General features: G+C 46.8%; 1 protein-coding gene across 5 annotated transcripts in view; it reads left to right on the plus strand.

The window, feature by feature from the left end:
• Window positions 1-13034, plus strand: part of TJP1 (tight junction protein 1) — a 72110-nt gene that overhangs the window by 36956 nt on the left and 22120 nt on the right. For 4 of the 5 annotated variants that reach the window (XM_081964704.1, XM_081964700.1, XM_081964702.1 and 1 more), the window contains exons 4-11: window positions 439-541; window positions 1353-1626; window positions 3087-3190; window positions 3902-4070; window positions 4363-4489; window positions 9481-9623; window positions 11900-12005; window positions 12274-12424. In XM_081964704.1, coding sequence (XP_081820830.1) covers window positions 439-541; window positions 1353-1626; window positions 3087-3190; window positions 3902-4070; window positions 4363-4489; window positions 9481-9623; window positions 11900-12005; window positions 12274-12424 — 1177 coding nt within the window. The remainder of the gene's footprint in view (window positions 1-438; window positions 542-1352; window positions 1627-3086; window positions 3191-3901; window positions 4071-4362; window positions 4490-9480; window positions 9624-11899; window positions 12006-12273; window positions 12425-13034) is intronic. The other variant, XM_081964701.1, reaches the window with a different exon arrangement.

Below are 13034 nucleotides of genomic sequence, written 5' to 3' on the forward strand. Positions count from 1 at the left end.
TTCTGGGAGTTGAAGTCCACAAGTCGCAAAAGAGCCACAGTTCCCCACCCCTGGTATAGGGTCTCCTGCCTAGGCAAGGGGGTTGGACTAGAAGACCTCCAAAGTCCCTTCCAACTCTGCTATTGTATTGTATTGTAATGGCTTTACAAGTGTTCCACAAGCTAACAATCACAGTTGGGACCCTTTGTGAGAAGGAGAAACAGAGCTTCCCCCGTTCTTCAGCCTTGGGCCTGGGAAAACCTGCATGTAAAAAAAAAAAGCAAGAAAAGATGCAAAAATTAAAAGGGGTCTGAAGAACAGAAGAACTTTGACTCTCAGTCTTACTGTGGATTTGAGCCAATTGTTCTCCTTCCTTTGTGTAGAGAGGGAGGGGACTTCTTGACTTGCTGTTCTCTTATTTTCTTCCTTTCTCTCCCCCACCCCCACTTGCTTTTCCAGGGAGAATGACCGTGTCGCGATGGTTAACGGCGTTTCCATGGATAACGTGGAACACGCTTTCGCCGTCCAGCAGTTGAGGAAAAGTGGGAAAAATGCCAAAATTGTAAGTGGGGGTCTTCTTCCCCCTCCCCTCCCCCCTTCCTGTCTCTCAGGAAAGCAGTTGCCATGTTGGGTTTGTTAGTGATTTGGGAGGAAGTATATATCATATAGGTAAGGGAGGGAGAGAGGGACACGGCAGCTCAGGGGCTAAGACTCTGAGCTTGTCGATCAGAAAGATTGGCAGTTCGGTGGTTTGAGTCCCTACTGCCGCGTAATGGAGTGAGCTCCCTTTACTTCTCCCAGCTTCCGCCAACCTAGCAGTTCGAAAGCACGTCAAAAATGCAAGGAGAAAAATAGACACCATTTTGGTGAGAAAGTCACAGCGTTCCGTGCGCCTTTGGCGTTGAGTCATGACAGCCACATGACCACGGAGACGTCTTCGGACAGCGCTGGCGCTTCGGCTTTGAAACGGAGATGAGCACCGCCCCCTAGAGTCGGGAACGACTAGCACATACGTGCAAGGGGAACCTTTGCCTTTATATATCATATGCTGGTTCAATCCCTTTCTGTGTTCTTTTGCGAAACGTTGGTAGCTCCAGCACCTTCTCGGATGGTTGGAGAAGAGAATTTGGAAATCGGGTCCTGAGTTTCGTCCATTAAACTGGGGCCTTCTAATGGGACCCAGGCAGCAGGACTGTTTTCTGGGGGCACCTAATGGACACCCCTCACCCACTCCTGACCAAGATTCAATAGCCAAGATTCAGCAACTGTCATAACTATAAAACAGTTGCTGAGCATCTGAATGTAAAGCTATTTGGCATGTGGACAGCTTGACACCCCTACCAGAAATGATTGTTGCCTTGGATGTCTTCCAGACCATCCGAAGAATGAAGAAAGTCCATATCCCAGTGACTCGGACGGATCCTGACCCCGTCTCTGAAAACGACGAGGACAGCTACGAAGAGGAACTGCATGACCCCCGAGGTCCCCACGGTGCTACAAGCAGAAGGCACGAGAAAAGTTGGACGAGGGATCGGAGTGCAAGTCGAGAAAGGAGCGTGTCGCCTAGGTCGGACCGGAGATCCATGACCTCCAGTCAACCCGCGAAACCCACGAAGGTCACGTTGGTGAAATCGAGGAAGAACGAAGGTACTTTGACAGCCCCTCTGTTGAGCGGGGGGACTTCATGGGAGAATTAACCCCCTTCCGTTTTGACCCCACTTTGCCATTTTGATCAGCGGTAAGGATCAGGATTGTTGGGAGCTGACTCCCTTTATGTTCTAGCTGAATTATTTGAAAGTGGATCAAGAACATAAAAAAAATTGGAATCCATTGGGAATTAATCTTAGCAAGTTCACCCACCTTGTTTGGAAAATGTAACTCCTTGTTGACCAAAAGTGCTTTCTCTAAGTGCTCTTTTTAAGAGTAGGACTTTTTCTGTGTAGCTGTTGTGGAGAGAATTGGAGGCTGGAATATCAGCTATGTTCATGACTTTGAGTTGGCCAAAAATGTATAAAAGATGGCATAGAAATCACCTTCCTCTTCCTTGACTCCTTCTCCGTTGTTTGTTTATTATTATTATTATTATTATTATTATTATTATTATTATTATTATTATTATTATTATTATTATTATTATTATTATTATTATTATTATTATTGAGTGCTGGTCCCCAAACTTGTTGTGTGCTTTTTTCCTCACGCAATCTTGCAGAGGTAGAACTCTGAAAATCCCTACGATGCATAATTTAAAAGTTTCATTAATAAAAGGGAGTGGTATCTTTCTTTCTTGTCTAACCTTAATCCTGGTGAAATCTTTCGCCTCATTCATGGGCGGGGAAAGGTGGTTGCCAAGTCCTTTTATCTTTTGAGAGCATTACATCCTCTCATCGTTTGAAAAGCACATGTTTAAGGAAAGAATACTTATACTTTAATAAAACCCCAATGTTGTTGTGTTTAAGTACAATGACAATAAAGATTATACTTATAGAAGAAGAAGAAAATAAGAAACAAGGGATTGGTGACCCAGCCCTCCCTGGCTGACAAATCTAGACTAGGTCCTGTTGGGCTGGATCAGGGTTGATCCCAGCTGTTGAAAACTATGGATTTAATGGAGGGTCATCACTTTCAAGAACAATGTTTCCCAACTGTGGCCATTTTCAGAGGTCTGGATTTGAACTTCCAGTCAATCCTAGGGGTTGAAAGTCCACACATCTTAAAAGAGATGATCTTGGGAAGTCCACATCTCTTAATGGCCAATGTTGAAGTACACTGGGCGAGGCAGGACGGAAGTCCAGGAAAATAAAGAGGGCTTTGGATATTGTTGGTAGAACATGGCAACTTATGGGAAACCCTCATTGAGAAGGTCTTCTCCTGCACAGCCTCTCATCTTACCCCAGGAGCTTCTCCATCTGCTAAAAAAAGAAAGAAAGAATCCAACAAGGGTCAACTTCTCTTCCCCCCCCCCCCCCCGGAAATGTAACCTGCCATGCTCTGTGGGAATTGGTAGAGTCCAGGAAAGTGCGGTTGGCAGGGAAAACAGGTTTACGGAAGTTGTGCTGTCCTTCTTCCGGGTTGACAACATCTCGCTTCGTTTTCGTTTGGCACAGAATACGGGTTGCGCCTGGCCAGCCACATCTTTGTGAAAGAAATTTCTCAAGACAGTTTGGCAGCCAAAGATGGCAACATCCAGGAAGGAGATGTTGTGCTGAAGGTACGGTCTCTCTCTCTCTCTCCCTCCCTCCCTCCCTCCCTCCCTCCCTCCCTCCCTCCCTCCCTCCCTCTTTCTCCTCTTTTCCCTCCTCTCTCTCTCCTCTTACTCTTCTCTCTCTTCTCTGTCTCTCCCCCCCCCTCCCCTCTCCTATATATATTCGTGTTTGAGCATCTCTTTTATTTAAAGCACAAGTAATCCTCAAGATACGACCATTCTCTTAGCCACTGCTTGAGGTTGCTTTGAAATGTCTGGCTTTTTAAATCAGCTATATTTTGGAGTATTAAACAATTCAAGGGCAGAAAAGGTGGGATATTATTAATCTAGTTTGAGGGAGCAGTAAATGCCCTTTCTTCCACCTTTTATCCATCCTTGTTTGCTGGAGGGAGCTCTAGTTCCAGCAGATTCAGAAGGTTGCAGATGGGGACAAGCTGGTGTAGACAAAACTGCTGACATTTTCCACCTCACCCCAGCTCAGCCTTTTAATTCTTCGAAGATGCCATGAAGGTATAGATGACCAACCTTGGCAGTTTTAAGACTTGTGGACTTCAATTCCCAGAATTTCCCATCCAGCCGTCTCCCAAAAGATGGGAGGATTCTGGGAGTTGAAGTCCACAAGTCTTTAAAAAAGTTCCCAAGGTTGGACATCCCTGGAGTAGATGCTAACTTCTCATCGGTTACTCCTACCAGTCTTTTCCCTCTGCTCTCTTGCAGATTAACGGGACTGTCACGGAAAATATGTCCTTGACAGACGCCAAAACCCTGATAGAGAGGTCAAAGGGCAAGTTGAAAATGGTGGTCCAGAGGGATGAGAGAGCAACTTTGTTGAACGTCCCAGATCTTTCCGACAGCATCCACTCAGCCAATGCTTCAGAGAGAGACGGTGAGTATCGCTTGCCTTTCTCGGTTGCGTTCCCCGTTGACCAAAAGTTGTGATGTGTCAGGTGGAGCCACAAGGCTTCCGGGATCTTCCGCAGGGGAAGGAAGGGCTGAAGAAATGCCTAAAGAGTCCACCTTCCACTGACCAAATTGGGCAAAACACTGGAGATCCAGTTCGGAAAGCCGGACGGCCCCTCCCAAGCCCTGCCCAAACCTTGCGTTCATTTCTTAGGGAAGGTCATGCCATCTTTTTACTTCTGAATCATCTCATGAAAAACCCCACTTTTATTTAACAGACATTTCAGAAATTCAGTCGCTGGCATCTGATCATTCCAACCGATCCCATGACAGGCCCCGTCGCAGTCGTTCACGATCTCCTGACCAGAGGTCAGAACATTCTCCACAGCAGCCCAACAATGGCAGGTGACGGTTGCCTTGTGCTCTTTTGAAATAGACTTCTTTTTTTGGTGAAAAGAGGGGCGGGAGGACGGCTGCTTTGGGGGGGGGAGACGCAGGAGCCACGGGTGGGGTGGCACCCCTGGACATCGGTGAGGTGATGGACCAATGGGCCCCTTATCTTTCAAAGGCCTTCTCTTTGGAGTTCTGATTTAGTCTTCTGGAGGGTTCACTCTTGAGGTGCCACCTAAGGGAAGGATGGATTTGGGGAATTAGATGCGTAAGCGGTAAGGCTGTCCTGGCGAACAGAGACAAATGTACATGTTCTGGGATAATGTTACAGGATCCAATCTGGGTAGGTCACCAAGACCAGAGATTGTCAGATTCTTCTAAGCTTTTGGATTCATGCTGGAGACCATCCTCACGGAACTTCTCTGTCTCTCTCTCTCCCTCTAGAATATATTCTGGAGATAATCAGATATTTTGTTAGGGAGAAGTTTCCTGAGGATGGGTTCCAGCATGAATCCAAAAGCTTAGAAGATTCTGAAAATCTCTGGTCTTGGTGACCTACCCAGATTGGAGGCTGTCCTGATTTCGCTAAGAGTTTTGACTAGATTCAACCAAGGGGTTCTTGGAGAATTAGCATCTGGGAACATTATTTTCCCCCCCCCCCACTACAATTAAAAACAATTTGAGGAAGGCCCAGCCAAAAAAAAGAAGAAGAAGGATTGGATGCACCAGTGATGTAGAAGTGCTACTGAGAAGTCCCCAATGGAAGTGTTTCTCAACCTTGGTGGCTTGAAGAGAAGTGAACTTCAACTCTAAGCGATGCTGGCTGGGGAATTCTGGGAGTTGAAGTCCACACCTTTTCAAGCCACCAAGGTTGAGAAACCCTATCATGGAAGCAGAAACAACTCTTAATAAAATAGGCTCAAATATTATTTATATTTTTGGTGGATGGAGTTAGCCCTACTAAACGGGAGTCCTGCGTGATAGAAGTATGCATGTTTTGATGGGGAAGAATGGAGATGGGGGAAGAGCTGAAGGGTGCTTAGTGAAACCATCCTGTAGCTGACTTCCCTTGTTTTGTGACTGAAGGTTATTTTAGAATGCTGCCATGTTGAGCATCCTTTCATAGAGACCCGGGATCCTTCCTGATGCAGCACAGATGTTAGAAGTCAAAGCTCTACTGCCAAAACACGTATGCCGAGTGAAATCACACCTTGGGTGACTCATGGGAAATGTGGCTGTAATTTTTAACAACATTCTGTCATCCAGAAACAATGACGGTGTCAAGACACTTCCTGCACCCTCCTTGGTTTTTTTATAGAAGCAAAACAAAATTGAATATTTACTAGAAAGTTCAAAATTGAGGATAGTCAAGATAGCGTTTGCCCCATGATATCCTTCTCCAGGTTCACGTCGTTTGATTCTCCTCCTTCAGAATTTTTATATACCCTCCCAAAATTGTCACGAGCAAAGGGTGTTCAGGATTAGTGTGGGAAGAACCATTTGCAGGTGCTGGCAATCTGGATTGTCTCTTCTTGGTCTGTTGGGCTGAATTGTGGGTAAATCTTGTGATATGGAAGGCAGGTTCCAACTTCAACTATTGTATGTCTTGAGCAGAGAAGACCTAGGACGGATAGCATAGTTTTTATTGTCATTGTACAAAATAAATTCAACGGAATTGGTTTGGATCTGGCCACCTTACCCAGGCCACGTCTTCTCCAACAAGGAGAGGAACGCTCTATTTGACCTGCTGCAGTAGGGATGAAGACCATCTTCCTGCTTCATCCTACCCAGGAAAGTTTTCTCCAGGTGGAAAAATGGAGTAACCCAGGATTTTTTCCAAAGAGGCTTCCACAGAACTTAAGAGTGCCATATGAACTTTATGGGATTCTGTGAGAGATTTAAGGACCCAGAAAAGCCAAGTTTGCTATGGGAGAGATTTTTGGGACATTGACTGCTGTTATATAGGCAACGGAGTTGTCGTTGTCTGCATAAATATCATGAAAAAATAATTCACCTATTGAAGCAGAAGGTGGGTGCGGTGGAGAGCAGGAGAAGCTGAGTGAGGGCCACTTGAGGATGACGGGTTTGAGTGCTGGCTTTTCAAGAAAACCCTTCAGAGCTGAAGAGCTGAAGGTTAGCAGGCCGTTCACTGCCTTCTGAGAAGCCCAGAGGAAGAAGCTTTGATGCTCCTGAACTCTCTGGCGACTGACCTCCCAACCTTGCCTGTAAGACTGAAGGAGCTTTCTCCCTGAGGTGATTTTTCCTCAACGCCGTTCTCTGTTAAGGAATGGCTTTTGTACGAGCCATCCTAGGGCTGTGATGTTACTCCTGGAGGATATCTCAGAAGCCTCGTGGTGATTCTGGAACACAACAGACCAGCCATTCTGGGTGGTTTGGTTTTCCTCTCGAACTTGGCAGTGTTCCAGGAGGAGCCGGAGCACATCTGGAAGACAGGCAGGTTGAGTCTGCCCAGAAAGAGCGGTTGATAGACAGATGTTTGTAAGTCAAGGACTATATGGATGTTCCTTGCTTCCTGTTGAGAGAGTTGAGAATGGCGTCCATGTGTTGCCTTTGGAGTTAAGCTCCCTCCGAAATTTCAACGTTGGGAGGAGATCTTTTGCAGATGATCTTGGATAGCCAGTGCTACTCTTCTTCTTCGTCCCATATTTGTTTTGTCTTTGGAGATATATAATTTTTTAGATGAATGTTCACTTGTTTTTTGTTTGTTTATTTCTATCCTTCCTTTATTATTTTTACAAATAATTCTAGGCCGCAAACATAACCAACGCATCTTCCTCTTCCTGTTATGACAATAACAACAACAACAACTCTGAGAGGCAGTTTGGGCTGAAAGTGAGTGACTGGCTCAAAGTCACCCAGTCGGCTTTCATAGCTAAGGCAGGACTAGAACACACCGTTTCCCAGTTTCTAGCCTGGTGCCTTAGCCACTAGACCAAACTAGCTCTTGGTTTACCAGCAATATCATATCTGATTATACCTTTTTAAAATTGCAACATATAGGAGGAGCAAATGCTTTAATTAAACAAAAATATTTATTTTAACGATGCCCCTAGATTCCAGAGTGATTATAAAATGTTCCATCAAGCTGGGTTTTTCCTTATATTTATCACAAGCTACTCTTTAGATTTTCCTTTCTGCACGAAACTGTGTGAATTTTTTTTCCGCCGGGAATTTAGTATTCATATTTGCTTTGGGAATCAACGGGGGGTTTGTTTCCCCCCATAAAAACATTAGGATTTCCCCCCTATTTAGTCAGCAATAAGGCACGCCCATGATCGCGCAAATCAATAACTGTCATTGCAAAGATAATCCTCTCTTTGTCATGGTAATCAGTCATGCTCATTCCTGGACCTTCTCAGTTCTTCAGTGTTGATGGCTTTTGGTACAGATCTCTTGACCTTTCAAGAAACTGTTGTGTTTACCAGGCAACAGTTGATGTCCTCATTCGAGGAAGTGCGTTGCGTACAGTGGCCTCTTCTAAGATTAGGAGTTGGTAGAGGTGATGGTGCCATCTACTTGCAGGAAGTGGCTCCATCCGAGCTAAGCAGAGTTCTGGGCTGGATTTTGTAGCTGCCTTGTTCATTTATGGAGGAGAAAAAACAGCTCGCTTTGCATATTAATTATTTCACCAAGAATGCGTCCTGGGTGCAGGGAAACAAGAACATTCAGAGAGTAAGAAGAACATATCTGCTCAACCTCAAGGATATTCTTTGCTGTTACAATACCTGAGCCTGGGGAGGAGAGTTAGGATGAATATCGCTTCGGGTTTTTTTCTCTTGTACATCCTGAAGACTACGTGACTGGTTGCCTCTCTTCTGCTAGGGCTGGTCCAGAGTGGGGAGGTGTCCATCACGGATTCACATTAGGGACATATAAAGAACGGTTGCTGGACTTGGGGAGGTCTAGTTTAATGGAAAGAAGGGCATGATAGCACAGAGTCCCTGTATCTGAGGGGTTGCCATAAAGACAGGGGGGGGGAGGTGTTTCATCCTATTCTGCAAAGCAGGAGAAGGCAGGACAAGAAGCAATGGATGGAAACTAACCAAGGAGAGAAGCAACCTAGAACTAGGGAGGAATTTCCTGACAGTGAGAACAATTAAATCAGTGGAACATCTTGCCTCCAGAAGTTGTGAATGCCCCAACACTGGAAGAGATTGGGCAGCCTATGGCTGAAATGGTACAGGGCTTCCTACCTGGGCAGAGGGTTGGACGAGACCTGCAAGGTCCCTTCTAACTCTGTTACATTAGCTTCATGGATCTGGAAGGACAATGGATTGCTGGTTTGGTGAAGGTGCCGTTGGCTCTTCTACCGGTTCTTTATCGGCGCTCTCTCCATCTTTCAGCATTAGAGACACCGACGTAGTTTTCATGTTTTTGGAGTGGCACGGTCGGTGGGGCCCAATCAGCCAACGGGGCAGAGAAGGGCAGCGCATTCTTCCAATGTTGGAGAAAGGATTGACATTCCTTAAGTTGTAGGAGGACACAAGTGTCTCATTTCTATCACAGGAGGCTTAGGACCTTGGGAGACTTTGACCCAGGATCTTCAAGGCCAGGAGTCTCCAACCTTGCCCATTTTAAGACTTATGGACTTCTATTCCCAGAGGGAATTCTGGGAGTTGAAGTCCACAGATCTTAAATTTGCCAAGGTTGGACACCCCTGTAGGCCATTCTGAGTCCCTTTGACAAAACAGATGGAATAACAGAGTTGGAAGGGACCTTGGAGGTCTTCTAGCCCAACCCCCTGCTCAAGCAGGAAACCCTTATAGCATTGCAGACAAATAGTTGTCCAAACTCTTACATACCTGGGAGGGCCAGTTATCAAGACGCGTTTCCAGCAAAAGAGCCCAAACCGGTTCCTTATTCCCCGTTTTGTGCCAAATCCCCTTGTAGTAGCTCTTTGTTATGAAATGTCTGGATTTCCTCGTTAGAGCCTATCGTTACGCCTGCCAATTTGAAAAGGGAGTGTGTTGTTTCTCTCGATGTAGTCACTGGAGTAGAGATGATGAAAGAATAAGCAAGCCGGGAGCCGTTTCCACGCCTGTGAAGAACGCGGAGGAAACGTCTCTAGCCAAAGCCGTAGAAGAATCCCTAGCAGAGAAAAATGACAAACAGACTCCGCCACTTCCAGGTAAGGATTAAGCGATTGCGTCATGTTTTAATTTCCACACAGGCAGCTTAGGAGAGGTGCGGTGGCCTAGTGGTGGAGCCTCTCGTCTCACAAATCAGGAGTCTGTGAGTTCGATCCTAGGTAGAGACAGATATTTCTCTTTCTGGGCACTTTGAGAATATATCTGCCGAACAAAACTCCGCATTGGTGACAGGAAGAGCATCTGGCCAGTAAAATATTTTGCTAGCTCCATTCAGTTGCCCAGACTCCATCCCACAAGGGATTATGGGATCGTTAAATGATGATGATGGTGAGAGGTAGTCCTCAACTTACGACCCCAGTTGACCCCAAAATTTCTCTTGCAAAGTGAGAGATTTGTTAAGTCAGTTTTCCCCATCCTTTCCTCTGACTTGTCCCAGCTTCTGCCAACCTAGCAGTTCGAAAGCATGTAACAAATGCAAGTAGAAAAATAGGAACCACCTTTGGTGGGAAGGGAACAGTGTTCAGTGCGCCTTCGGCGTTTAGTCATGCCGGCCAGATGACCACGGAGACGTCTTCGGACAGCGCTGGCTGTTTGGTTTAGGAACGGAGATGAGCACCACCCCCTAGAGTCAGGAACGACTAGTACACATGTGCGAGGGGACTACTTATATGGATGCATGCCTGAGTGAAAAATACACACCAGGAAACTCTCGTTCTTTATTGGAACTGGATAATTTCTAGACCCAGATTAGCGTGTTCTTAATTACGCCTAAGATTACCTCCTGGCACCCCTCCAAACATTCCACCACCTAATGACTCCTTATTTACCTTCCCATTCCTATTATCTGCCCTCCTACTATATTTATGTGGTCTCCCACACTCCAAATTAACAGCCAGATGGTGATGGAGGAGCTTTGTAAACAGCTGTTGGAACTCCCTCCTAATCCCGTTGTTAATATTTCTGAATTGTGTAACGTAATGAACTTGCGACGGGCCAAATGTTTTTGTCCTTGGTCTTCCACCCTGTCTGTCTTCAGTAATTATTGTGACGCGGGTGGAAGGCTGTCTATTATTGAGGTGATCTAGTATCTCGCCTTCCATCCAGCAGCTCAAGGGCGAAGGACGTCATCGGCTGCACCTCCCAGTTTCTGGGGTCCTTCGTGGTTTTCCTGCAGGCGTTTTGATTACCCAGCTAGGAAACGTCATCAAGCAGCTTGTATAGAAACAGAGAGCAAACCCCCACTCCCTGCTAGCACAGATGAGGTTATGAAGCTGGGTCATGTAATGTCAGCAAGGGGAAAAAAAACAAGCTCAGAGAACCCCACAGTCCTCTTCCTCCTCCTCCTCCGTTCCACAAACTCCCCTCCCCTCTAGCCTTGATGATGTTACCTAGTTGGGCCGTGAAATGTCTGTAAGAAATTAACCAAGCTCAGAGAACACCAAGTATGACTTTCTCCTCCTCTAGCCCTGAATACCAAGGACGACCTCCTCCTCCTGCTCCTGCTCCTCCTCTTCTCCCTTCTAAGTACTGATGATGTTCCCTAGTTGGGTGATGAAACGTCTGAAAGCAAACCACCAAGCTTAGAGAGTAAAAAGGACTTTACAAATTCTCCTCCTCCCTCCACTCCCTTCTAGCTCTGATCATGTTCCCTAGTTGGGTGATGAAACGTCTGCCACGAAACCACCAAACTCAGAGAGCGCCAAAGACCCCACAATCCTCCTCCTCCATCCCCCCTCCTAGCCCTGTTGATGTTACCTAGTTGGGTAATGAAACATCTGCAAGAAAACCACCAAGCTCAGAGAGTGCCAAGGACCCCACCCTTCAATCCTGAGCTACAAATATTCTCTTTTTATTGATGCCGCCTTGTTTTCCTCCATAGTGAGAACTTGCCTGGGTAGTTGGGCTGAAAGGGGAAAGAGTCTGGCCCAAAGCCAGCCGTCAAGGAGGACTAGAACCCGGGCTCTCCCCATTTCTGATCCAGCCCCTTTAACCCTAACCCCACATGGCATACTAGATTCCTTACGCCCCAGAGCCCAAGATGGAGCCGTCCTAGAGAGGAAGATCAAGGCTCGTTCTCTGAGCTTGTGGGTGGGTTTCCGAACGTTTCATTACCAGGCTGGGTAACATCTTCAGCAGAGTTTAGGGAATGCGGCTGTCGGCGTACTGTCCAGAAGGGCTCCAGGTGTGGGTGCATGTAGAGTTCTTGGGAGTCCCAAAGGCGTAAAAGGGTGAACTTCAATCGCAGCCGTCCGAGCCTCGTTTTCATGAAAAGGACATCCTTCATTCCGTGCAACCTTTTGTCTTGTCCGAACAGAACCGAAGCCCGTCTATGCGCAGGCTGGACAGCCCGATGTGGACTTACCCGTTAGTCCCACCGACGGCCCCCTACCCAACTCAACGCATGAAGACGGGATGCTTCGGTAAGGGGATATTTCCGCCCGCCCCGTGTCTCAGGCCAGCTGTGAACATTTACTGATACGCCATTGTCTTCATGGACCACGTACAGTGGAGGGACGATTGCTTCCTGGCCAGTGATGAAGCTATTCGCACCACTATTCTCTGGGCCTCAAATGCTAAACTACGTCACACAAGTGTTTCAAGTCTAATTTTTATATTTGCTATATACGCCCAAAGTAAGAGAGGGTCAGACACCCTACCTTCCAAATCCTCTTCTTCTCATTCTTGCAGGCCAAGCATGAAGCTCGTAAAATTCAAGAAGGGTGACAGCGTTGGCTTGAGATTGGCGGGTGGCAACGACGTTGGCATATTTGTGGCGGGTGTTTTGGAGGACAGCCCTGCTGCCAAGGAAGGCTTGGAAGAAGGCGATCAGATCCTCAGGGTAGGTGGGCAGCCCTGCTTTCATTCCAATCCAGCTGCAGCATCTGCAGCGGTTGCATAGAAGGCCATCGAAGAAATGCCTGGTTGTATCTGTAGACGCAGAGAGAAGGAAATGGCGATGGAAGAAGAAGTCTCTGTAACTCAGGATCGAATTGAGGGAGGCTCAGTGCACTCTGAGCTTGGTGGTTTCCATGCAGATGTTTCATGACCCAACTAGGGAGCATCATCAGTGACAGAAGAGAGTGATGTTTGCCGAGTGGAGGAGGAGGAAAGTGGTGGTGGAAGAGGAGGACTTGATGCTCTCCGAGCTTGGTTCTTTTCTTGCACTGATGATGTTCCCTAGTTGGGTCATGAAATGTCTGCAAGAAAACACGTTCAGAGAGCACCAAGGACCTCAAAAGTTCTCTTTACCCTCGACTCCCCAAACCCCACTTTCTTCAAGCACTGAGGATGTTACCTAGTTGGGTCATGAAACATCTGCAAGAAAACAACCAAACTCAGAGCACTGAGAATACCACAGTCCTTTCCTCCTCCTCCTCCTCCTCCTCCTCCTCCTCCTCCTCCTCCTCCTCCTCCTCCTCCTCCTCCTCCTCCTCCTGCTGCTGTCTGCA

Source organism: Natrix helvetica (genome assembly GCF_964273705.1).
Source record: "Natrix helvetica genome assembly, chromosome: 12".
Classification (NCBI taxonomy): domain Eukaryota; kingdom Metazoa; phylum Chordata; class Lepidosauria; order Squamata; family Natricidae; genus Natrix; species Natrix helvetica.